This window comes from Bubalus bubalis, chromosome 8 (genome assembly GCF_019923935.1).
Source record: "Bubalus bubalis isolate 160015118507 breed Murrah chromosome 8, NDDB_SH_1, whole genome shotgun sequence".
Classification (NCBI taxonomy): Eukaryota; Metazoa; Chordata; class Mammalia; order Artiodactyla; family Bovidae; genus Bubalus; species Bubalus bubalis.
In genome coordinates, this window is record NC_059164.1 from 101,176,233 (window position 1) to 101,200,236 (window position 24,004).

At 45.2% G+C, this 24,004-nt stretch overlaps 1 protein-coding gene across 1 annotated transcript in view; it reads right to left on the reverse strand.

Moving 5' to 3' along the window:
* The window catches only part of CREB3L2 (cAMP responsive element binding protein 3 like 2), a 135,259-nt gene extending 111,713 nt beyond the window's left edge, over positions 1 to 23,546 (reverse strand). The window contains exon 1 of the mRNA XM_006051823.4: positions 23,028 to 23,546. Within this exon, the coding sequence (XP_006051885.1) occupies positions 23,028 to 23,129 (102 nt within the window). The 5' untranslated portion in view covers positions 23,130 to 23,546. The remainder of the gene's footprint in view (positions 1 to 23,027) is intronic.
* Positions 23,547 to 24,004: the final 458 nt, after the last annotated feature.

The window sequence follows — 24,004 nt, forward strand, 5'->3', positions numbered from 1 at the left end:
TGGGTCCCCATTTGCTGGGTCCCCATTAAGTATGTGCCTCCTTAAGTCCCAGCCCATTGCAGCCCTGAGCCAAGGGCTGCCCCAGAAAGATCTGTGGGATAGAGACAAGAACAACAATCTCAGAGATTCGGACATTCATTCTACCAATTGCCTGCGAGGGCTGAGAGATAACAAGAGCAACAAATTGAAGCAAAAGATGCTTACAGCATCTCGGATGATATGTGAGAACTTGAAAGTTGTGCTCAGAAACCCAAGAATCACCTTTGGAGTAGTAAATGCTGCTGCTCCGGGAAAAAGAAAATTCACAGTAGTTGTATGTTACGTGCAAAACCTAAGGAATTGGCACTGCCTACCTGGAGTGCCCTACAGGCAGGGAAATTAGGGTCGGTCCCACATGAGCTCAGAAGGTAAAGGAGCTAGCGATGTCTAATGCAGGCAAGGGGGGTGGAGGGGGGAGAGTCACATCTCCACTGTGCACCTGTCATTTCTGTTCTAACCATCCCAGATCTAGCATGTTTTTTTTTTTTTTTTCATTGTCTTTCTGTTTTTAGTCTGATTTCCCTACTTCCATCCCCCAGGGTAAGGACAGGGCAAACTGCTGGGCTGACCAAGCAAAGCACCACAAGGTCAGGCCATCAGGCCAAGGCTTCCCAAAGCACAGACTGCAACCAATTCCACTGGCCTCCAACTTCAGACCAGACCCTTGCATCCCTGTTGTTGAAATATGCTGGGACTTTCAAGGGGACAGGTAGAAAAGGGATTGGTCAGGAATGGGAGGGAATCTAACCCAGATATAGAACCAACCCCCAAGAAATGTTCATGGAGGGAAAGCCAGTGTCTTGGGGTCCTTCTAACCAGACCTAGCATCAGTACTTGCTGTGGTGTTCTGGCTGGGGAGCTTACCCCTCCGAGGTAGGGCAGGAGGACGTTCTAGACCGTAGTTCTTAGACTCAAACGTGCACAGGAATCAGCCGGGAGCTGTGGATCTTCAGATTATCACTTGGAAAGTCTGGAGTAGATTCTGCATCAGGGACAACCTCCCAGGAGATGCTGATATGGCCAGTCCATGGACCAAGTTTCAAGTAGCAAGGCCCCCAGCCAACAGTTCCCAACCTTGGTTTCATTTTGGAATCAACAGGGAAGCTGTTAAAAAAAATCTTGCTGCCCAGGCCTCATGCCCAAACCAAGGAGATCAGAATCACATAGGCTGGGACCCAGGGGTTGATATTTTCTAAGCTCCCAGGTAATCATGATGTGTAGCCAAGACCAAGAACCATTGCTAGAGGCAACGGAGGTGATCACAGTGGGAACCTCATGATTCCAAGGGGTTCATCAGGTCTAAAACACCTTGGGGAGTGAGGCCAACCAAGGAGGTGGCCAGAGGGCCTATAAGAAGAACGTAGACTGATGAGCCACACCTCTAGGTCTGGAGGAACACAACTGGAGAAAGGAAAGGGAAGGGCTGCTGATGCCCAGGGCCAAGCATTATGGACACCAGTAACTAGCACACCTAGATCCCGATTTCCAAAACCAGGGGACCAGGCTTGCTCAATGTAGGTGACAGAACTGTTAGACCTAGAGATCCCCAGTGTCCCAACTGAAAGGGGAAAAACAACAAGAAAGGCAAAATAGGCAAGAAGTTTTCCACTGTCAACCAGTAAAACTCCTCAGTGATCTCTAAGAGCAACTAGCTCCCCTCTTGGCTACTTCTGCTCTTTATTTATATGTTGGTCCAGTTACTCCACAATGCTCCTTCTGGGTCTTCAGGTCCTGAATATTTTGGACAGTCAATACTGCAATTTCCAGTCCGCCTTTAACAATGCACACCATTAATGTGACAACCTCCTGAATGCCACCATCAGCTGGGACCACAGGTTCTGGCATTGAAGCAGGAGAATCAAATAACAGATTCCAAACCCTGAGTTGGGGGTCCTCATACCATCAGGGCTAAACAAAACTCTGGAAACAGTGGCAGAGTTAGGGCACAATCAGAGAAGAAAGGAAAGACCCAGGAGAGCAAAGGACACAGAAGGAGAAAAAGAAGGACAAGAAGGAGATGAGAAGGAAGCTGGGATGGGGAACAGGACCCAGGCCAATGCCACCAGCATCCCTCAGGGACTGTGCCCAGGTCAGGAGTGAGCCAGTCAGATTCTAGGCAGGTCCGTGCTTTTAAAATGTATTTATGTTTACCATGTTTCCAAAATGATTCAAATGGCTTGAAAGAAATATATCATACGAAGTCAAATAAAACTCAAAATGGATGTAGAGGAGAATTCCTACATGTAGAGAAGAAATCCTTCCTGGGAGGACCAGGAAGTAGAGAAGGAAAAAAAAAAATTAAGAGCAATTAGGTTTAGCACTGGCTACAATGAATGAATGTATGGGCTTTCATTTATGATCAGAAAAGACTGCTTCAGCTTTTGTCTACTCTGAGTCAGAATCTTGAGAATACTATGAAATATCTTTATAATAAGCAAGATTTTTTTTTTTTTGCTTATGATGCAAGCTACTCGTTTTTTACGCATGATACAAAAAAAAAAAAAAAAAGGCTTTCTCCCCTCCCCCCCACCAAAAAAAAAACAGACAAAGGGTTTAGGGTACAAATAATGCAGCTTCTGGGAGAAGAGCTCCCCTGTCAGCAGTCAGCATCTAACTGGTGCACAGCAGCAGGAGCAGGCAGGGCTTCTCTGGAATGCTGGGGGAGGCGGGGGCAGCATGGGGCAGGGGTGTGGTGCGGGCCGCGGTCCTCTCCCGTGCACGCGGGATGCTGACAGTGGACACCGGCTGTGCACAGACCTGATTCCTCTCAGCCTTCACTTTAGAAATACAATCTCTAGGACAGTAGGTCTTAACATTTTGGGGTCATGAATTTCTTTTGAAAATGTGAGGAAAAATGTACATCATGTACTATACCTACAATACCCTGGAGAGCTTTCCAGGAGGTTCTCAGACCCACTTGAGTCCATGATCTCAGCTGTAAAGAATTGCCACTCTACAGGTTTTCAACTCTTACAGGTTTCTTCCAGCAGGAAACACACTGCCATGGTCCCCCCTACTTGTCAGTCAGGAGCCTCGTGAAACTCCAGTGGACCCCCAGTGCTGTGGACTGAACTGTGCCATCCCAAAACTCATATGGTGATGCCCCAAACCCCAGTGTGATGGTTTTTGGAAACAGGGCCTTTGAGAGGTAATTAGGGTGAGATGAGGTGATGAGACTCCAATTGGGATGCCCTCCAGAGCACTATTGGGCCCACAGATACAGCACCATGGAGACTGGCTGCACCCCTGAAAGAAGGAATAATCAAACAATGAGAAGCAAGGACAGAAGTAAAATGTCAGGGCTGCCAGGCAGTCCTTGGGAAATGGGAGGACTGAAATTGAAAATTCACAGGGAAAGTTAGTATGGAGCTAGTGGTCTTTCTGACATGTTCTAGTAAATCTGCCTAACACAACACCCACTCTGCACACACCATAAACTCTGTTGACTCAAGGCTGCTCTTCTAAAGGAAACACACCAGGCTACACAGGCCAGTGTTATTAAATGGCTCCAACCTGGCAAAGCTGTTTACCCTCAAATCAGTGTTTTTACACACCATCGCTCTCCACCAAATAACAGACCTTTACGAAGCCCTGCTCAAAGCCAGCTCCTCCAGGCTGTCTTCCTGGCCCGGCTCCTTGGTCTGCCGAGGCTGTTGCCCACCATCAGCACTCATCACACATGTGCCATTGAACTGGGAGCCCTGTTTAGGCTTTGCTCCCCTAGGGCAGAGCTGAGTCTTCCATGGCTTTAGCGAGCGTTCCAGGAGGCCGGATCTCAGGTTCCGCGCTCAGAGGCAGCCCAGTAATTATTGTTGGCTGGCTGCTTTTCCTGAGACGGTATAATCAGAATTTTGGATTCCCATGCACACACTACCCTGCCTCTGCCCCTCTCCTCTCCCATGAAAGGGACTTTGCAGACACTCACATTCTGGGCACAGTTTTCACATCTGGGGATGAGAAGCTCAGCCCAGGGGTGCTCAAAATCCAATTGAGGGGCTGGCACACATGGAGCCAAAGTATTACAGAAGAAAATGAAGCAGCTCCCTTATCTTGGCAAGAAGGGTTGTCCTTGGCCACCCCAAAGGCGCCACCAGACCTAGGATCCTATAAGTCTGGGACAATGTTCTTTTGTGGTACAGCAGACACTGCTGCTTAACCACTCAGTATCCATCCTGCCCTCTGTCCTCACAGTCAGATGCTAATCTTGATCAGGGTAACAAGGTGTTCAGCTAACGCACCTTCCTGGCTTTGCTTCAATGAGAGGTGGCCGGTGAAACCTAACAGGAATTCTGCTAGGGACCTCAGAGCAAGACTTGGCTTTTCTTTTCTCATTTTTATCTTTCGGTGGAGCCACTCGGCACGTGCGGTCGTAGTTCCCTGACCAGGGTCGAACCCTCACCCACTGCACTGGCAGCTCAAAGCCTTAACCACTAGACCACCAGGGAAGTCCAGCCATCCTTGGCTTTTCTAATACAAGTATTACCCTCTTCTACTTTGCCCTCTCACTTTCTCCCTGCCAGGGAGGCTGATGTTATGCCGGAAATAAAGTAATCATTTTGCAGTCATGAGGCAATGTAGAATGAAAAGATGGGACAATCCTAGGCCCCACTGACACTGTTCAACCACTACACCAATCCTAAAAGGCCTAGATCAAGACTTCTTGGGGACTTCCCTGCTGGTCCCGTGCATAAGAATCCCCAATGCAGGGGACATGGATTCCATCCCTGGTCCGGGAAGATTCCACAGGCCTCAGAGCAACTAAGCCCGTGCACCACAATTACTGAAGCCTGAAAGCTCCAGAGCCCACACTCTGCAACAAGAGAAGTCATCGCAGTGAGAAGCCTGCACATCACAACTAGAGAAAGCCCACATGCAGCACCAAATACCCAGTACAGCCATAAACAAACAAATAATAAAAGACTTCTTGGTTCATAAGATAAGTAGGTCCCGCTGACACATTTCAATGACTGTATTTTGAAGCCAAGTGACATATATACTTGCAATCTTGAAACCTTTGTCCCTGGTTTTATTTTTTCTAAATTTGGCTTAGGCAATAGTTTCTCAAAAGGGCAACAGGAAAAAAAAATCTACCTACCAGGATATTTTTCTTTTGGTTGGCAAATCCCAAAGAACAAACTTCTCCATGAAAATCATCTGCATTTCATGAAAAACCAGTGAAGGACTAACCAGTCTCCCAAACTGCCAGCTGTTTTGCAATAAAGCAGCTTTATAGAGAAGAACCATCAGGTAACTTATTCACACTTGTCAGCCTCTACAGCTAAGGGTTTTTCTCTCTGCGGTGTTCACTCCATTACCAGCCATGGGTTTTGTGTGTGTTTGTTAAATAAAAATTATACCTTTCAGAGGGGATGAAGATTCGGACACAGGTTTTCTAACAGCTCCCTCTCAAAGTTTTACTGAAACTGCCCCACCCCAAAATAACAAGGCATTATGGATGTGAGTCTGCTCACATGCCAGAATCTCTATGGACCTTCTGATAGACAGAATGCTAGTTGGTCCACATAAAAGGCAGTCAGACAACTAATAAGGACCTGTGTAGCCTAGGGAACTCTTTACAATACCCTGTAATGACCTATATGGGAGAAGAATCTAAAAAGGAATGATTTCATTTACATGTATAATTGATTCACTTTACTGTATGCCTGAAATTAACACAACATTGTAAATCAACTATACTCCAATAAAAACTTTTTAAAAAGAGGCAGTCAGAGAAAACCAACTTTGAATTCTGCTTCCCAAAAAACCAGAGTCAGAGGAAGTTCCTTCGCTAAACTACTTACACTAAATCCTCTGGAAGGTCAGCTCAGGTCGTGGGTCAGAAGGAGAGCCCGTGGCTTAAACACCTTTTGCTGCAGCTTACCAACAGAACTCGCAGTGGCTTTGCTGGGAGGCCCAGAGGCCAGGCAGTGCTGCAGTGGACAGCCTTACTGCTATCCCACACCATACTTACCGTTCTTTCCCTCTCTCTTCCTATTAAATGAATTCCCAACTTTATCACAATCAGCCCCAGAAATGCTCTTTATATTTTTTTTATTTTTTTATTTTTTTATTTTTTTTTTAAATTTTATTTTATTTTTAAACTTAACATAACTGTATTAGATTTGCCAAATATCAAAATGAATCCGCCACAGGTATACATGTGTTCCCCATCCTGAACCCTATTTTTTTTAAAAAGCAGTGTAAGTAATCTCAGTTACAGATGGCTGTTTCAGGCGAAGGCAGGAATAGCGAATGGACCAGCCCCTGCATGCCCTCCCTCTGGTGACTTGACGACTGTTAACACCTGCTGCCAACCCACCTCCTCAAAACCTACACAGAATTTCAGTTCTGCAGAAGCAGGTGCCTGAAAAATCAAACTGTGAACCCAGTCATGCAAATCAAAACCAGGCTTTGAGCCTAAAAACATTCACATAGGAACTGAAAAAACTTTTAGGGTTTTTTAGGGTTTTAAACTTTTAGGGTTCTTCCCGGTCCCCCACACCTAAAAGTCATCACAATTAGGCCACATTATGGTGAAGGTGGTCAAAAGGTACCAACTTCTAGTTAAAAGGTAAATAAGTCCTGGGGATATAATTTACAGCATGGGGACTCAATATTTAACGATACTGTCTTGGGTATTTGAAAGTTTCTAAGAGGGTAGATCATACAAGTTCTCATAACCAGGAAAAAAAAAATTGTAACTTTGTGAGATGATTTAACCAACTTTATTTTGGTAATCATTTTGCTATATATATATATATATATATATATATATATATATAATGTATATCTGAAATTCCTAAATTATATGTCAATTATATCCCAATAAAACTAGAGAAAATAAACAAAATAACTAGGTCACATTAGACAGGTTTTATTCTATTTACTAATTTTGTTCCCTTTTGATTAGAATTTAGCAAGTGTTTCCTTCCTATGCCTCCCTGAAATTACCAGAAGAGAAAAATGGGATTTCCCTGGTGGCCCAGCAGTGAAGACTCCATGCTTCCAGTTCATGGGGCATAGGTTCAAACCCTGATCAGGAAACTAAGATCCCACATGCTGCATGGTGAAGCCAAAGAAAATTTTTTAATAATTTTTTTTTAATTTAACAAAGAAAAACGGAGGACAGGAACCTATTACCTCCTAAGCAGAGGCCATGTACCAGGCTTGGAGACAGACACTTCGTCTACATCATATCGCTCATCCTCTGTCATGGCCTTGTGAAACAGCCTCAGAAAGATACCCGGGGTAGGCAGTGCCAGATCGTAAGCCCAGAATCATTCATTCATCCACTCAGCAAATAATTCACTGGATCCCTATGATATGTTTGCCAATGTTCTGGTAGCTTCTCAAGAGTGAGTCTATGGAATGCCCTGAGTGGGGGCTGGAGCCCACAGAGCCCCTGGGCTGTGATCAGCCTCATCCATTACTTCAGGGACCCGGGTGGATAACATCATTCTCTCTTGGTGCCAATTTGACAGCACTGGGAAGCACTGAATAAATAATTTGGTTGGTGGTAATGAGGACTGTGAAGTCAGTGCTGACTACAAAATCCTTGTTTTTTCCTACCAACCCTCTGCCCCACTGGTTGAGCAATCAGCAGACAACAGGACATTCAGAATCCACAACAGAAACAGGAAGAGCAGGAATAAGAAAGCTGAAAATTCATCATATTCAATCTGCTCAACCATCCACCTCTCAGCTGGGCCGAGCTTAATTTCAGTTTCCTCCTATAAGTCGAAAGGAAACACTGGGTTCCTTTTTATTTAAAACCCACCTCATGTTCAAAAGGTGTAAACGCAGCTGAAACACCAAATAGTTTTTTTTTTACTTCTCCTTCTCTGCCTTTCTTTCTCATCAAACATGAAAATGTGACAAAAATGCATGTGTACATTAAGACCGCCAGGATCACTGGCTCCTTCAGTTAGAACGTGATGCCCTGGAACCCCAGGGGGTCAAGCTGGTCTCCATCTGGGTTTGGGCTTGACCTCCTTGGCCTCCTCAGCCCACAGTCTTAGGCCTACCAGCTGCTCCCAAATGTAGGTCATGGGCTGCAGGGGAGCCCTGGAAGAAAACTCAAAAACCCAGAGCAGAACCAGAAAAACAACTCCTGGTACTGCCTGAGAAATGAATACCACCTCATGGTGGTATGAAGTTAAAAGTCCTAGCTACAAAGATTGCCTTCAGGTTCTATGGTTACAAAAAAATATAGTATTTCCCCCACTCAATCCTACCCTCCTTTCCAATGTCCAGCTCCTAAGCCACCTGTAAATGGAAGGGGGCAGAGGTTGGGGAGGGAGACACACCATATTTTAAGAGTTTAATTGTAGCCTCACTGACTCAACGGACATGAGTTTGAGGAAACTCCGGGAGATACTGAAGGACAGGGAAGCCTGGCGTGCTGCAGTTCATGGGATCACAAACAGTAAGACATGACTGAGTGACTGAACAACAATAACTGAAATCTATACGTCTGCTCCTAAATTGTCTAAAATAAATTTTTATTCAAAAGAAACAAAAAACAGCCTACACACACTCTCACAAATATAGGTTTGAGGCTCTTTGGACCAACCTGGCTTCTTGTTGGATTACAAAAGGAAGCTTGTCTGTGACTAATTTTAAAAAACAAAGTTAAAATCAAAAGCTGTCACAGGTAACCCTGGCTTATGAATCCACATTCCAAAAGTGTGTAATAGCGGGATGTTGATGCTGGGGTAGGTTGTGCGTGGTGCGCAGAGGTCAGGGAGTATACGGAAACGGTACTTTCTGCTGAATTTTGCTGTGAACCTAAAGTGTGTTACTCATTCAGTCATGTCCAACTCTTTGCGACCCCATGGACTGTAGCCCACCAGGCTCCTCTGTCTATGGGATTCTCCAGGGAAGAATACTGGAGTGGGTTGCCATGCCCCCTCCTCCAGGGGAATCTTCCCAGCCCAGAGATTGAATCTGGGCTCCTGCATTGCAGGTAGACTCTACCATCTGAGCCACTGGGGAAACCCATAAAACTTTTTATTTTTATGATTTACTTATCTATTTATCTTGCTGCAGGGGATCTTAGTTGCAGTACCCAGGCTCTCTAACCGAGGTACATGGGCTTAGTGGCCCCATAGCATGTGGGATCTTAGTTCCTCAACCAGGGACCGAACCTGTGTCCCCTGCAAGGTGATTCTCAACCACTGGACCAGCAGGGAAATCTGTGAACCTAAAACTGTTCTAAAAAAGTTGTCTATTTTTTTTAACTTTGACCCCGTTGCTTCCTCCTTGTACAGTCAGGATGTAGAATTCTTCTCTTTTTATCTCTACCCTCTTCTTTCTTGGGCCAGCTTCAGTCCTGGAGACAGAGTCCTCCTCCCATTCCTGTTCTACACCTCCTGGGGAGGTTTGAGGGCCTTGAAAATGACATCCTGGACACAGGGCAGCAGAGAGTAAAGGCAGCATTGAGCCACAGCATGCAGGGGCCATGGGGAGGACTGAAGGATGTCCCCCACCCAGAGTCCTCCTTGTAGGTCCTGAACCAACAGGCACTGCTTGGAGCTGCACGTCTTCTTTGAAGCGGCATCATTTATTCTAATGTCCCTTTCACTGGAAAACCCTTGGGTTCATACATTTATTACAAAAACCACTTGTCCTCACCTTCCCCCTGTTACTGTGTCATTAAAAATGGGGCCAATTTGGTTTTTTTGTATTTTTCTACCATGTGAATAGTGTTGATGTCTCTGTGATCAAACTCGTCTTTGGCAACTACTGGGTCCATGTGATACTTCGTCATTTGGAAGAGTCAGCAGATATATAGAAAGGAAAATGCTCAAACTTCACAGGTAGTTGATAAATTTCAACTCTCTGAGTCCCTCGTGGCTGCAATGCAGGAGGCCTGGGTTTGATCCCTGGGTGGGGAGGATCCCTTGGAGAAGGGAATGGCAACACATTCTAGCATTCTTGCCTGAGAAATTCCATGGACTGGGGAGACTAGCGGGCTACGGTCCATGGGATTACAAAGAGTTGGATGAAGTGAAATGAAAGTTGCTCAGTCGTGTCCAACTCTTTGTGATCCAATGGACTGTTGTTCTCTAGGCCAGAACACTAGAGTGGGTAGCCTTTCCATTATCCTGGGGATGTTCCAAACCTGGGAATCGAACCCAGGTCTCCTGCAATGCAGGTGGATTCTTTACCAGCTGAACCACCAGGGAAGCCCAAGAGTTGGCCATGACTGAGCAACTAATGTTGCAGTTGTTAACCCTCTTACACAGATATCACAAGTCCAGAAAACCCTCCTTCTACACGCCCCAAAGCCTGAGACCCGTAAATGACAGATGCACAAAGGGACCCCAGCATGAGAAAGGTGTCAGGAATACAGGGATTCAGTCAGAAGAGAATGAAGAGAGGACATTCACAATACTGCACAGGCACCAGGACAGTCTCCAAGGCTAATTTTGAGGATAAAATTTACAAAAACAAAGGGAAAGAAAGAGGCACTGTTGTATAGATTATCCACCACGCATATTTACTCCCAGCGCCCGCCCTTCGGCAGTGTCTGCTCTTGGCTGGCAGCACGGCCTCCACTCCATCAGCACAAAGCCATGGAGCCGCCCACAGGTATAGACCCCCGGGGCCTCAGCGACTCCAGACACAGTTCCACCCTGAGCTGACACCACACAGTGGTCCAGGGCTTGGCAGGCAGCTGAAGAGCACACAGTCCTTCTTTATCTTGACCACTCTGTAGCCACCCTCCCCTCTTTTGGATCCTGCGATGAGATTTTCCTGGATTTTCTCCACTTTTTCTGCTGATTCCTTCTGCGTTCCATCTGCAGATTTCTCTTCTTCTGCTAACCCTCCCCAGGTCCCCAGGGCTGCGTTCTCAGCCCAGCTCTCCTACTCCTCACTCTCCCTGACCTCCCTGGACTACTGGCTTCACTTCTCCCCCATGAGACTCGTAACACCCAAATGTGCATCACCAGACCTTTCTCCAGAACTCCAGAGCCATGTTTCCAAACGCCGTTTAGATATCTCTCCTGAATGTTCCAACACATCAGATCACCATGCCTAAAACTCAACTCATCATCTTCCCCACCAAACTTGTCCTTCCTCCACCAAGAGCAGCACCATCAACTCTGTCTGCTACATCAGAAAACAGGACGTTGGGACTTCCCTGGCAGTTCAGTGGTTGAGACTCTGAGCTTCCACTGCTGGGGACATGAGTTCAATCCCTGGTAGGGGAACTAAGCTCCAGAACGCTGTGCAGCACAACAAACAGAAAGCTAACAGGATGTCTCCCATATCCCATCATGCCCCACTGCCACCAGGTCCCTACATCCAGCTCCTGACCTTCTCTTGCATCCGTATGCTGCTCCCCATGGCGCAAGGCCCCCCTGTGCCCTGTCCTACTTTCAAGGATGACATAACCAGCCAGCAGATCATCTTCCTGCCACCAATTCTCCCCTCCAATCCATCCTTTATAACCACTAGGGTTTCCTTGCAAAGACACATTTCTTCCCCTCTTCTTTTTGTTAAAAGTCTTAAGAGCTTCCTACCCTGCAGCCCACAAAAGAATATCCAAATGGGTTAACAAAGCAGGCCAACTTTGTATGATCTTATCCTTATCTCCCAACACTCCCCACAGAACACCCTACCTGAAATGACAAAAAAACTACTTGGAATTCACAGAATCAGCTATGACATTCTATATAGTCCTACTCTGTACCTACTATTCCTATGGCCCAGAGAAGTCCTATTTATACTTCAGGACCCAATGCAAATATCACCTTTTTCATGAGAGGCTCTCCAACTCTTCATCTCCTTCAGATCTGTTACTCTACCCTGTGTGCTCCAGAAGACTTTGAATACAGCTTTAAAGCATACACCAGATATTTAATGACTTGCGATTTAATAACTTATTTACATATCTTCCTTTTCACTTGGCTTCCTTTTCACCATGAGGCCAAGAATGCATACCCTCCTGCCTAGAACACACCGGTTTAGAAAAGCAGTTCACTAAGTTCCTTTAGGAAGGACCAGCAATGAGAGATGTTTCCCCAGGATGTACAGACAGGAAGCAAAGGGAAGGAAGGAGTTAATGGCTGAACCTTTCAAATGCTATGACTGGTAACCTTGGATTTAAATTTCTGTTTATCACAATTGGCCAGTGAAAAAGCATTTTCATCACGAATCCTTGTTTCCTCCAAGTATTCTAAAAACATAGCCCTATCAGTTTGAATCCTGCAGGCTCTTTCTCAGCCAAAAGGAATTTCCCTTTAAACAAAAACTATTCAGACATTTCCAAGATATGAAATGTTATTTTAAAAAAAAAAAAACAAGATTTTCCACTCAGATGACTAGAAAACTGTTTGTAGGGTTTTTTTCCCCAGACTCCTCTTACTTGCCAAGAAGTCTGAAGAGGGTTTTGTGTGTGTGTGTGTTTCTGATGTTAAAAAAAAAAAAAAAAAATGTTCCTACCTCTGTGCCTCTCTGTTTTCCATTCTTTATTTTGTCTGAATTTTATTGAGGCAAGGTTTTTAAGTCAGAAGACATAAGCTATGAAATGCAAAACTATATCCACCGAGTTACCCAAATGAAAGAAGCAATCAACTGAACTTTGTTGTTGGTGTTTTAAATCACTCATTTTTTTAAAGATCAAGAGTGGGAGCATGATACTCAGCACAGAACAGTGGTGGAGTTAAAAGGAACCTCTGGGACCATAATACAAACACTGCATTTTAGAGCAGCATAAACCAAGGAGGAGGATGTGAAGTAACTTGTACTACAGTGAGTTTTACCAAAGAAAAACTCTCTTCCAAGATACGTCTAAGAAGAAGCAGGCATAGACATTTGAGTAGCTCAGAGTAACCCATCTCAACTCTCTAAAAGCTCTTCAATAATGTCAATAAAATTTAGATAAATAAATGACACAAGAACAGAGCAACTCAAAGGCAGGCAATTCAACACAGGGCAACTGTAACTGGGCTCAACAGCAGCTACACACACCCAAGGGATCAATGGCGCATGATCCAAGAGGTGATGTCTGACTTTCACATGGACCTTCCACTTAGTCCCAGAAAAAAATTAGACATACCACTGTGGAACACCACAAAGGGCTTCCCAAGCTGAAGAATAAGCACAAGCCCACCCCAACCTGCATCTAATGGGTGACACTGACTTGAGAAAACAGCTGGGTCCCAGCGGTGACTTGTGAGCCTCTCATGGGTTTACCCTGCAGTAGAGTTGGGTCAGTAAACATCCCCTAAGATCACAGGGGTGCAGTGATCAGGGGGATCAAAGTGTTCCCAGCTCTTCTCAAAGTACCACATCAGGAAGATTCAAAAGTCATCCAGCCAGAGCTACTCAACAGCTCATGATGGCCCAGAAGAATCTTGGGTCATATTCCAAAGATCTCCCAGGTTCCATCCACTGACAACTAACGGATGTAAAGATCTGAGACCAGCTGTACTGAAGCTGATAGAGGAGCCCAAGAGAGCACAAAAGATCAAGTACCAAATGCTCACATTTAATAGATGGTTAGGCAGCCGGCAAAGGAAGAAACACGAAGCATTCCAGGTGTCACCAAAGCCAAAGCAAAAATGAGTTACGAGATGACCATGTGGTCAGCCAATACTGCCAAACGTCTCCATGAGGCCTTGCAGGTAGGGATGGAGCGAAGAGTAGTGGATCGAGGAAAGAGAAGTTGGAGAACCCTGAGGCAGCAGTCGGAACCAGAACCTACAGGAGGCCGAAGTAAAAAGTGAGGAAGTGGAGGCTGCAGCTATTGTCTGAGAAAACCTGGCAGTAACAAGAGAGAAAAACTGAGCAGAGGAAGGAGGGGCAGTAGCATCTGGCAAACATGTGTTCAAGGCAGAGGCCTGTGTTTACAGCAGAAGGCAGAAACTGAGGAGGAGAGGAAATGAAAATGCGTGAGAGGGAATAATTACAGGTCCCTGAGCATCCTGAATGATGTCAGACTCCTGAGATGGGAACACCTCCTCCCCAGAAAAAAAGACATTTGACTCTGGGGAGAGGGTGAAAAAGTGTGCCCACTATGGGCCTGGCAGATACATGGGAAGAACCTGAGCCCCAAAGAGGAGAGGGAACTTGCCCATGGTCACCAGACATAGTGGCCCTGGATTCCAAATCTGCCTGGCTCAAAGGCCTACCTTTTCCACAACACTGCCTTCAACTCTAGTGGAAACAGGGGCTGTTACACAATCACGCCCCCTCCCATCTTGTTCTCAAAACTAAACAAGAAAAGTTATTGACATCAAACTACCCAACTCACTTTCATATTAAGTTTGCAGACTTGCAGAGGCTTTCACAAGCATCCAGAGTTTTAAAAAAATACATTAACAGAAGAGACAAATGCCACCGAGCTTCTCCAAGACTGCCTCCCTCTATGTAACAGTGCGTTAAACAAGTATTACACATCTCTGAGCATCGTGAACTTGGTGGTGGTTGTTGTTGAGTCACTAAGTCATGTCCAAATCTTTGTGATGTGACCCTATGGACTGCAGCACGCCAGGCTTCCCTGTCCTTCACTCCTCACTACTGACGCGTTTGCTCAAACTCATGTCCCTTGTGTCAATGATGTCATCCAACCATCTCATCTTCTGTCACCCGCTTCTCCTCTTGCCCTCAATCTTTCCCAGCATCAGGGCCTTTTCCAATGGGCTGGCTCTTCCTTCACATTAGGTGGCCAAAGTACTGGAGAGTCAATTTCAGCATCAGTTTGGGAGCAAAGAAAAAACAGTCATGTCCCCTGCCTTCAAGGAACTTGTATTACAGCTAAGCATCTCTCATTTTGGTTCAAGGCCTCAGATTCTCCCCCAGATAGATGGGCCATCACCTCCTAAGTGCCTTGCGAGTAACCCAGACACTTCCATTCAGGGAAAAAATGAGGTCACGTGGTACTTCACTTGGAAGAGCCGTGACAGGCATGTGGCGAGCCACGTGGGAGAATATACTCAAGGCTGACACCAACGATGGATTTCACCATTTCCTTTCAGTCTTGCCTCTGCTGAGGTAGGGAATGTAAACACTACTCCTTCATTCATAAACTCACTCACTAGGGCAATTCAGACACAGTGCAGCCATAGGCCCTCAATCCCATCAAATGCCCATCCAAGGCCTTAGGCCATTTGCCCCAAGACAGTCCACAGAGAGCTCAGAGCTATGCCAGGCTTAGGCAGGCAGTTTAAGCTGCAAACAAGCACACTCTGACCTTATCCCTGTTTGAACAGCCATATGCAACTGGAAAAACAACTTCTTTAGAAAAACACATCCAGCGTTCTGCCTGCAGAGATGAGGTTACGTGGACCTCAAACAGAACAAGTCATTCTTGTCCTGCATGGTGATCGTGATCAAGGCTCGGCTAGTTACTTCCAGCCCTGATATTTGACCATGACACAACGAGTTCAGATAATATAGGTAATTCTACATTTCTTCATTCGTGAGTTGGAACACAGCAATACCCTCTCCATGACAGCCTTTGCACGCATTGCAGTTGCTTAGTTGCTAAGTTGTATCCGACTCTTTCACAACTCAATGGACTATAGCCTACCAGGTTCCTCTGTCCATGAGATTTCCCAGGCAAGCATACAAGAATGGGTTGTCATTTCCTTCTCCAAGGGATCTTCCTGACCCAAGGATCAAACGTGAGTCTCCTGCATTGGCAGGCACATTCTTTACCACTGAGCCACCTGGAAAGCCCAAGCATGCAGAGCAATTTCATATTTAAATGTCTCAAAACTTCTTACATTTGCTAGCCCATCTTTATGAGAAAAACAACCATTGGCTAAAGGAACACACCTTTTCATGAAGGAAAGGTCTAGAAACTCAGACTATTTTAGCAATGATTGTTACACATGGTCATGCTGGTTGAGTCTAAACCAATCAGGTAAATCCCTTTCTAGCCATTGGGATTTAGACATGATGATGTCATCCAATCCTTGATAATAAAGCTTAAAGAGAAATCAGCTGGTGGGCTTCTGAAAAGTTTCTTCCATCCTAAAAACGGACACAGGCAAGGCACTACTTCTCTTCTTCCTCTGGATATTGTCATCTTGAATACTTGAGACCCATATGGGTATGAGTTGCTTTCTGGTCCCCAACAACTTGAAGCTGAAACCCGGAGATGGAATCTAGGTTCACAATGACACTGAGGAGCTCATGAATCAGCCAAACATGTAGCTATAGTTTTAGGCTTCTTGCAACAGAACATAATAATTCACTTATTATGTAGGAAATGGTGGCAGCTCAGCTGGTAAAGTATCCTCCTGCAATACAGGAGACCTGGGTTCGATCCCTGGGTTGAGAAGATCCCCTGGAGAAGGGAAAGCCTACCCACTCCAGTATTGTGGCCTGGAGAATTCTATGGACTGTATAGCCCATGGAGTTGCAAAAAGTCGGATTCGACCGAGCAACTTTCACTTTCACTTTCATTATGTAAGCAATCTGAATCAATTTTCAGTTGCTCACAGCTGCAAGCATTGTCCTTTAATTTGATTATTAATCTAGATGCAAGGCCTGATTACTCCTGCCAGAGCAACTTCACATCAGAGTTCCAGAGAAGATTATCACTCAGGGATCTCTCAAGAAAGACAACAAGTACAAACCTCATCATTGCCCTCTCATCTTCCAGAACCGTGTCCAAACCCACCTTCCCCCAACCCATGTCAACCCCATGAGAACAACTTTGTAGGAAATAATATAATTGAGTCAAAGACTTTTCGTCAATGAAAATTCTTTAAATCATCACTAAATCAGCAACACAATGCAAGGCTGCCTTGGGGAGGGAATTCCCCAAATACTTCTCCCCCCCCCCTCCACCCACTACCTGGCTGTTGACTTGGGTTCTGCATTTAGAGATTCGCCCTTTTAGTCTGAAGTAATTATTTTTAAATATAAATGCCCACTTAGAGGGTCACATGTTAAGTATTATAAATATTAATATTTTTAGTGTTAAGCTTATCAAATCTTTCCTGAGAGCAAAATTAAAGAGAAGGGGCTGAAAGGGGAACACCATTACAGCAAGCACTTGGGGTCCAAGAAGTGAGAGAAACACAAAAGGAGTGAAGGTGAAGAAAGGTGACTTAGGGCCTCTAAGACATAATCTACTGACTTCACAATTCTGTCTCCTATTGGCATTCATTACCTTTATTCAGCTGGTGGAGGTCATGTAACCAGAAGTAATGACTTCTCGCTCATGAGGACCCAGAGTCTCACACAGAATCTGGCCAGGGACCAACAGCTGGAGATGAACATCACAGCAAAAGCTCCCATATCCCACTGGAGCCCTATCAAGTCTCTGGGCCACCAAAAGGAAGGGGAAAGCACCAGCCTCTGAGATCAGCATCTGCCTTCCAGCAGTCACTGTGGCTGTGGAAGCCCGATGGCCTCACATTCTCACCCCAGGCAGGAGGACCCTCCTCTTAACTCACTCCCCACCTACGACCCTGTGGGCTCAGTCTTTCTTTTATTGGATTATAATTGTTTACAATGTTGAATTAAGTTTCTGTTGTACAACAAAGTGAATTAGGTGTATCACAATAGCCAGGTCATAGAAGCAAGGTAGATGGCCATCGACAGATGAGTGAATAAAGAAGATGTGGTACACATATCTGATGGGCTCAGTAATTTAAGAACCAACTGGATATAAAATTTAAGCAGTATAACCACTAAATAATTCTACAAAGAACTGGATTTACACAAATTTAGCATTTAAAATGAGCAGAACTAAAGTAGGAGGTTGGAATTAACAGATACACACTACTATAAATAAATCAGTAGTGTGTATCTACTTATAGCATGGGAAACTATACTCAGTATTTTGTAATAACCTATAAGAAAAAAGAATCTGAAAAAAGAAAAAAAATTATATATGTATATAAATAAATCTCTGTGCTGTATACCTGAAACTAACACAACATTGTAAATTGACTATTTTGTTGTAGTTGTTTAGGCAGTAAGCTGCATCTGACTCTGTGACCCAATGGACCCGAGCCTTCCAGGCTGCTCTGTCCATGGAATTCTCCAGGCAAGAATACTGGAGTGGGTTGCCATGCCCTTCTCCGGGGGATCATCCCAATCCACTGATTGAACTTGCGAGTCTTGCATTGGCAAGCAGATTCTTTACCACTGAGCCACCAGGGAAGCTCAGAAATATCTCAGTAAGATAAAATAAAATACCAAGCAGAACCTCTGTCATTATCTTTGCAAACACTTGGTAGTTCCAACTGTATACCTTTAAAAAAAAAAAAATCATTGTAAACACTGATAAAATCCCTGTTCTTCAGATCGCTAAACTGAGCCATAAGAAGATACCAGGAGCATGAAGTATCATTCACAAATCCACTGCTAATCTTCCAGCCTCAAAGCCCTTCTTCCCCCGAGCACTCCTGCTTCCTCTATTCAGTACCCAAGGCCTCCCCCGACTCTGCTGGTGTTAAGCGAGCATCAGATCCCCATCCCTACAAGGAAATGGAGGCTAAAATCACCTCTAGTCCAGTGGTGCCTTTATTTTGTCATTATTCAATCCCTAAATACTTCCAGGAGGTAAAAATTTGAACAGTACAAAAAGAACAGTGTGAAAACAACTCCCTCTCTCTCCCTCCCTCTCTTGACCTCTAGTCCCTCAAGTCACCTTACTAGAAAATCATTAATTATGTTTCTTAAGCATCCTCCCAGATATTGTTGTTGCTGTTCAGTTGCTAAGTCATGTCCAACTCTTTGCGACCCCATGAACTGCAGCATGCCAGGCTTCCCTGTCCTTCACTATCTCCTGGAGTTTGCTCCAGCTCATGTCCATTGAGTCGGTGATGCGATCCAACCATCTCATCCTCTGTCACCCACTTCTCCTCCTGCCCTCAATCTTTCCCAACATCAGCATCTTTTCCAATGAGTCAGCTCTGCATCAGGCGGTCAAAATATTGGAGCTTCAGCATCAGTCCTTCCAATGAATAGTCAGGGCTGATCTCCTTTAGGATTGACTGGTTTGATCTCCGTGCTGTCCAAGGGACTATATCTCAGATTTAGTCAGTGTATATAATAATATATACAGATAAGATTTATAGACTGTTTTGCTCTTTAAATTGCAAAATCCCACAGTAAATTCCCAGAAGTGTAATCTGCACAGAATCTTAGAGGAAACACAACATCAACATTAGAAATGTCCAATACTCCGGCAGGCTGAGGGGAATTTGACAAGGTGTCTAACAATGATTTGAAAATACACACTCCTCATTTTCATAGCTGCCATCTTTTATGAAATCACCTTTAGCCTGTATCCAAAAGAAGTACTCACTGATTTAAAATTATATCTCATCATCTGTACAGGAACTAATTTGTAAGCTTCAAGAGGAACTGCAAGGCTCTAATAATTCAGGATCTAATGAGCAATTCCAAATTCAATCTATCTATGCACTCCTTTCATTGCGCCTGATGGCTCAGAGAAGGTGCCTGGGAGATGTGACAATCCCAGCCTCCGGCAACTTCTATGTTTTTAAAATCAGGCAGGTGACAGTTTTGCCAAACAGACAGCAGCAGTCATGCATGTAGTAGCTAAATCCCTATTTAGAGCAAAAGGCTGAGCACGATAGGAAGGGCTGGTGGCTGCACTGCCGCCTTGGTTAAGTATTAGCTGCCTTCAGACTCAGCAATTTCTGACTCCCCAAATATCCTTTCCCATCCCCTGACTCAGTTCCTTTTAAGTCTAGATCCTTCATTCATATAACACAGTGGGCAAGAGTTTGGGCGCTAGAGGCAGGCAGACTTGAGTTTAAATGACCTTTACCAGTTCGCTTAAACTCATTAAGCCGCAGCTTTCTAATCCGTAAAACAACTCCTTCATTAGAACATTGAGGTTTTTCTTTTCTTTTTTTTTTTTTTTTGCCACAACGCAGGGCGTGCAGGATCTGAGTTCCCAGTCCAGGGATCAAACCCATGCTCCTGCAGTGGAAGCAGGAATTCTTAACGACTAGACTGACAGGGAAGTTCCATTGAGATATCTCTTTTGTAAAGCACTAAGTACAATGCCTTTCATCAGAACTAGCTACATAATCTATGGGACCTGATACAAAATCTAAATGTGGAGCTCCTTGTTCAAAGATGATTAAGGATTTCAAGATGGCAACAGCATAGCATCAGATTGGGGGCCTGTGGGACTGCACAGGTGGCAGGCCTATGAAGCTACCCTCCCTTTCGGATGATAAATGTTCAATAGATGGTAACTACATTACCTTACCGATTTTCCTCCCTGCAGGCTCTCCACTCCCTATGTGATGCCTAATCTACTCAACTTGGAAAGTTTCAGTGGGCCTTTCCAAAAACAGGCACTTTGCCTGAGGAGTAACCTACATTTACAAGGGAAAAACTGACCCAAATGGGGGGATCTAAAACAGAAAGTGATGTTACCATAAGCTCATGCCAGATGCACTCCCACCTGAGGGCCTTTGCTCTGGTTTTTCAACCTGCTGAGATCCTTCTCTCCTCCTTCAAGCCTCTGTTCAGATCCACTTTGTATGGGAGGCTTATTCTGATCACTCAATTCACTATCCCCCTTACCTTACTCTCTATTCCCCTTACACTCTATCCCCCTTGCCTCACTCTCATTTTACTTTTTCCATAGTACTTTATTGTCCGGCATACTATATCTCTTACTTCTTATGCTTATTGTTTCATTGTTTATCTTTCCTTGAACACACACACACACACAGAGTGTAAGTTTCTCAAGGTCAAGCATTTTGAGGTTTTTTTGTTCACTGATATACCCCAGCTGCTTGAGGGCAAGAGGAGAAGGGGGTGATAGAGGATGAGATGGTCGGATGGCATCACCGATTCAATGGACTCGAGTTTGAGCAAACTCTGGAGATAGTGAAGGATAGGGAAGCCAGGTGTGCTGCAGTCCATGGGGTCGCAAAGACTCCAAGATGACTATCAACTGAACAACAACTGCTTAGAGCAGTGTTTTGCACATAGAAGCTACTCAACAACCATTCACTGCAAGAACAAATAAATCTTTGAGTGAATGCATAATCAGGCCACCCTTTTTCCACTTGGAGGTCAGGCCATTTCACATTATGGACAAATGGCAATAATAACCAGCTCTGCAACTGGATACTCAACAGAGTTCAAGAAACAGATGGGAAAGTTATCTATTTTCAAATCTCTGCCAAACTCCCCTTAGTTTAGAAGGAATATAATCCAGTCGTCTGTGCTACTAAATCTCATCTTTCAACGCTAATTCATATACTCAGTTTGTGGGTCATGACTTGCAACAATGACAAGTGGTATTTTATGAGAGCTGCCCAGAAGAGAGACAAGTCCCTAAGTGGCAGACATAAAAAATAATTGGAAAAAAAAATCAAATTAGAAGAAAAATAATCACCCGTCCCTGCTTCAACACAATGAGAAAAACTAAGCCCTTACTACCAAGAGAAAGGTAAGGTCTTGACTCCTTAAACTGTTCATAAAGATGTGAGAGCCAGCCTGAGCAGTCTGCCTGGAGTTAATGCCACAGTCATAGGTAGCATCTCAAACCCTGAGATCTCAAAAATGCAAGTCCTGAGGCCCTAAGAAGGGAATGTGGACCCTGTGCATAAATTATCCCACCAGCTAAAAGACAACCCAAAGCATTACAGCTGCTGGATGAGACATTTTCACAGTATTCACGAGGACAAAAGAGAAAAGCCGCCCCTCACACATGGTTAAAGTGTGGCCCACGTCAGGAGAAACATCTGGAGATATTATCAGAAGATATTTGAGGGCCAATGTGCTCTCAGTTCTGTCTTGGCAACAGGAAGCACATCTGGGCCCCCAGTCCAAACACAGCCTACATGGTCTCCTCAGGACAGGCTGGTTGAGCACAGCCCAAAAGATCATACCACACATCTGGCTTTTGACCCAGCATGGGCTTCCACTCCCTCTCATCCCGCCCTCCGCCTGTTTTCAACAAGCCATTCTCAGCCACCACAAACGCTTTGGTGGGAATCACAGGGAGGCCCTCCTCCCTTTTCCCAAAATAACGTCAGCCAGAGGCCAAGGCCAGAGAGGTGGAGCCTGCAGGCCATTTTGCAAAAGTTTCAAATATCCTGGCACTGACCCCACTAAAAGAATCATAAAGGGAAAACAGCCAAGCTTCTCATTTTATTAGTGTTTCTCCCTCTCTCTCTCTCAACATAAACTCTGCATTTGTAAAAAGAAAAAAGAAACAAAGAGATCTCACAATAAAGTCACAGTCTCAGTGCTGGCTGTTGTAAACAAAATTTCATGTTGCAAATTTAATACTAAACACTTAGTTGAAATTGAAAACTTTTAAAGAAATGTGTGTGCTCTATGAGAGTTTAAGGCCCAAAAGGGTCGCTGGGGCATAAGGCTGAGCAAGGAACTGGTGAGTTGTCCCACCTTCCCCAAACCCTTTCCGAAATGTGCACTCAGATTTTCCATACCCCTTTGCTGATCTTTCCTCTGAAGAAGGAGGAAGCAGACTTCTTGGCTGCATGGTTAGAAGAGTCAAATAAAGCAGTCTTTCTCCTAAAAGGAAGGCCTTTTTTCAACACACACACACATACACAGAGGTATATTTCTTAAAATACAAATTAAAAAGTAAAGAAGAGAGGGAGAGAATATGACGGCGAAGAAAAGAAACTGCTACTTTGTTTTGTCCAGTTTTTTAAAAGCATCCCACAAAAATCAGTAGCAAACGAAACAGATTATCAAACCATCTACCCCCTCTTCAGCTTTATGGAGCAATAGGAAATGAAATAGCAGATGTGAAAAGCCCTCGGAGAAGAGTATAAGTTGCTAAAGGAATACAAAGGGTCGTTACTGTTATCAAAAATTTAAAAGGGCCAGCGGCTTTCAGCTAGAAAAACCACACCTCTCCCCAGATAGCTCCATTCTGGGCAGGCTCTTCCCCAAATACTCCCTTCCCAGTTCCCGGTCCCGAGCTGTTCCTTTGATGACAATTACCCTTCTCCAGCCGCCCCTTCCCCTGCCCACCGAGTCCTCACCGTGTGGTACATGAGAGCCTCGGTCTCCCCGGGCTCTGACAGCTCGCTCAGCTTGCGGTCCCACTGCAGGACGCTCTGCTCCCCGCTCTCCAGCACCTCCATGGTGGTCCGAGGCGCGCTGGGCCGAGGATGCTGAGCGCAGGAGGGGAGCGGACTGGGCGGCCTCGGTGGGCGAGATCCGCCTCCTCGTGAGGGTATGTGCCTGTGTGTGCCCGTGTGTGCGTGCGTATGCGTGTAGCTTATGCACTTAGGAAGCAAACCGTTAGCTCCTCTGCCTCAGAGAGAACTGCCAAGGGTCCAGCGTCCTCGGAGATCTGAGAATCTCCTAAGGAGACAGATTGTCCAGAGATCAGATCGTAGGCTGAGGAGAATAAACCAGGGTGTGCCTCCAAAATTAAAGCAGGAGATCAATCCTCATCCCAAGAAAAGCCCCTCTCAATAAGCCCACTCTCCGCTACTGCTCCAGACTCAAAACTTTGAGACTCCCCAGGGCTCCTCAGCTCTGCTCCAGGACGCAGCTAAGATTCCGCCTCCGTCCAGGGCGGGGACCAATCGGATGCTCACCTCGCCGCCCTATCCAATCAAAAGTCTTGCTCTCCGCCCAAAGGCAGGGACTGCGGGAAGTCCCCGCCCATGCCTTGGAATGTGGGCAGGCAGCGCCTTTGACGTCACCGGGGAACTACTCTGGCTGAAGTGCCGCTTGCAGCCACGGTCTGCTGCAGCAGACAAATGGAGAGCTTGGATCCAGGAGTGAAGGACTGGGGGAACAACCAATGAGAAAGGAGAGCCTGGGAGGGACAGCCAATCAGATAGCGACAAGAATACATTTTATAAGAGGGAGGGTGCGCTCAGTCTCCTGAGAAAGTCAGAGAAATTAGGGCACGCGTCTGGAAGGTAGCGGTGCTGTGAGCGCGGATTTAAATTGTCTTAAGTATTTTCAAGTAGATTAGCTTATTTGACTCTTTCAGAACATTTTA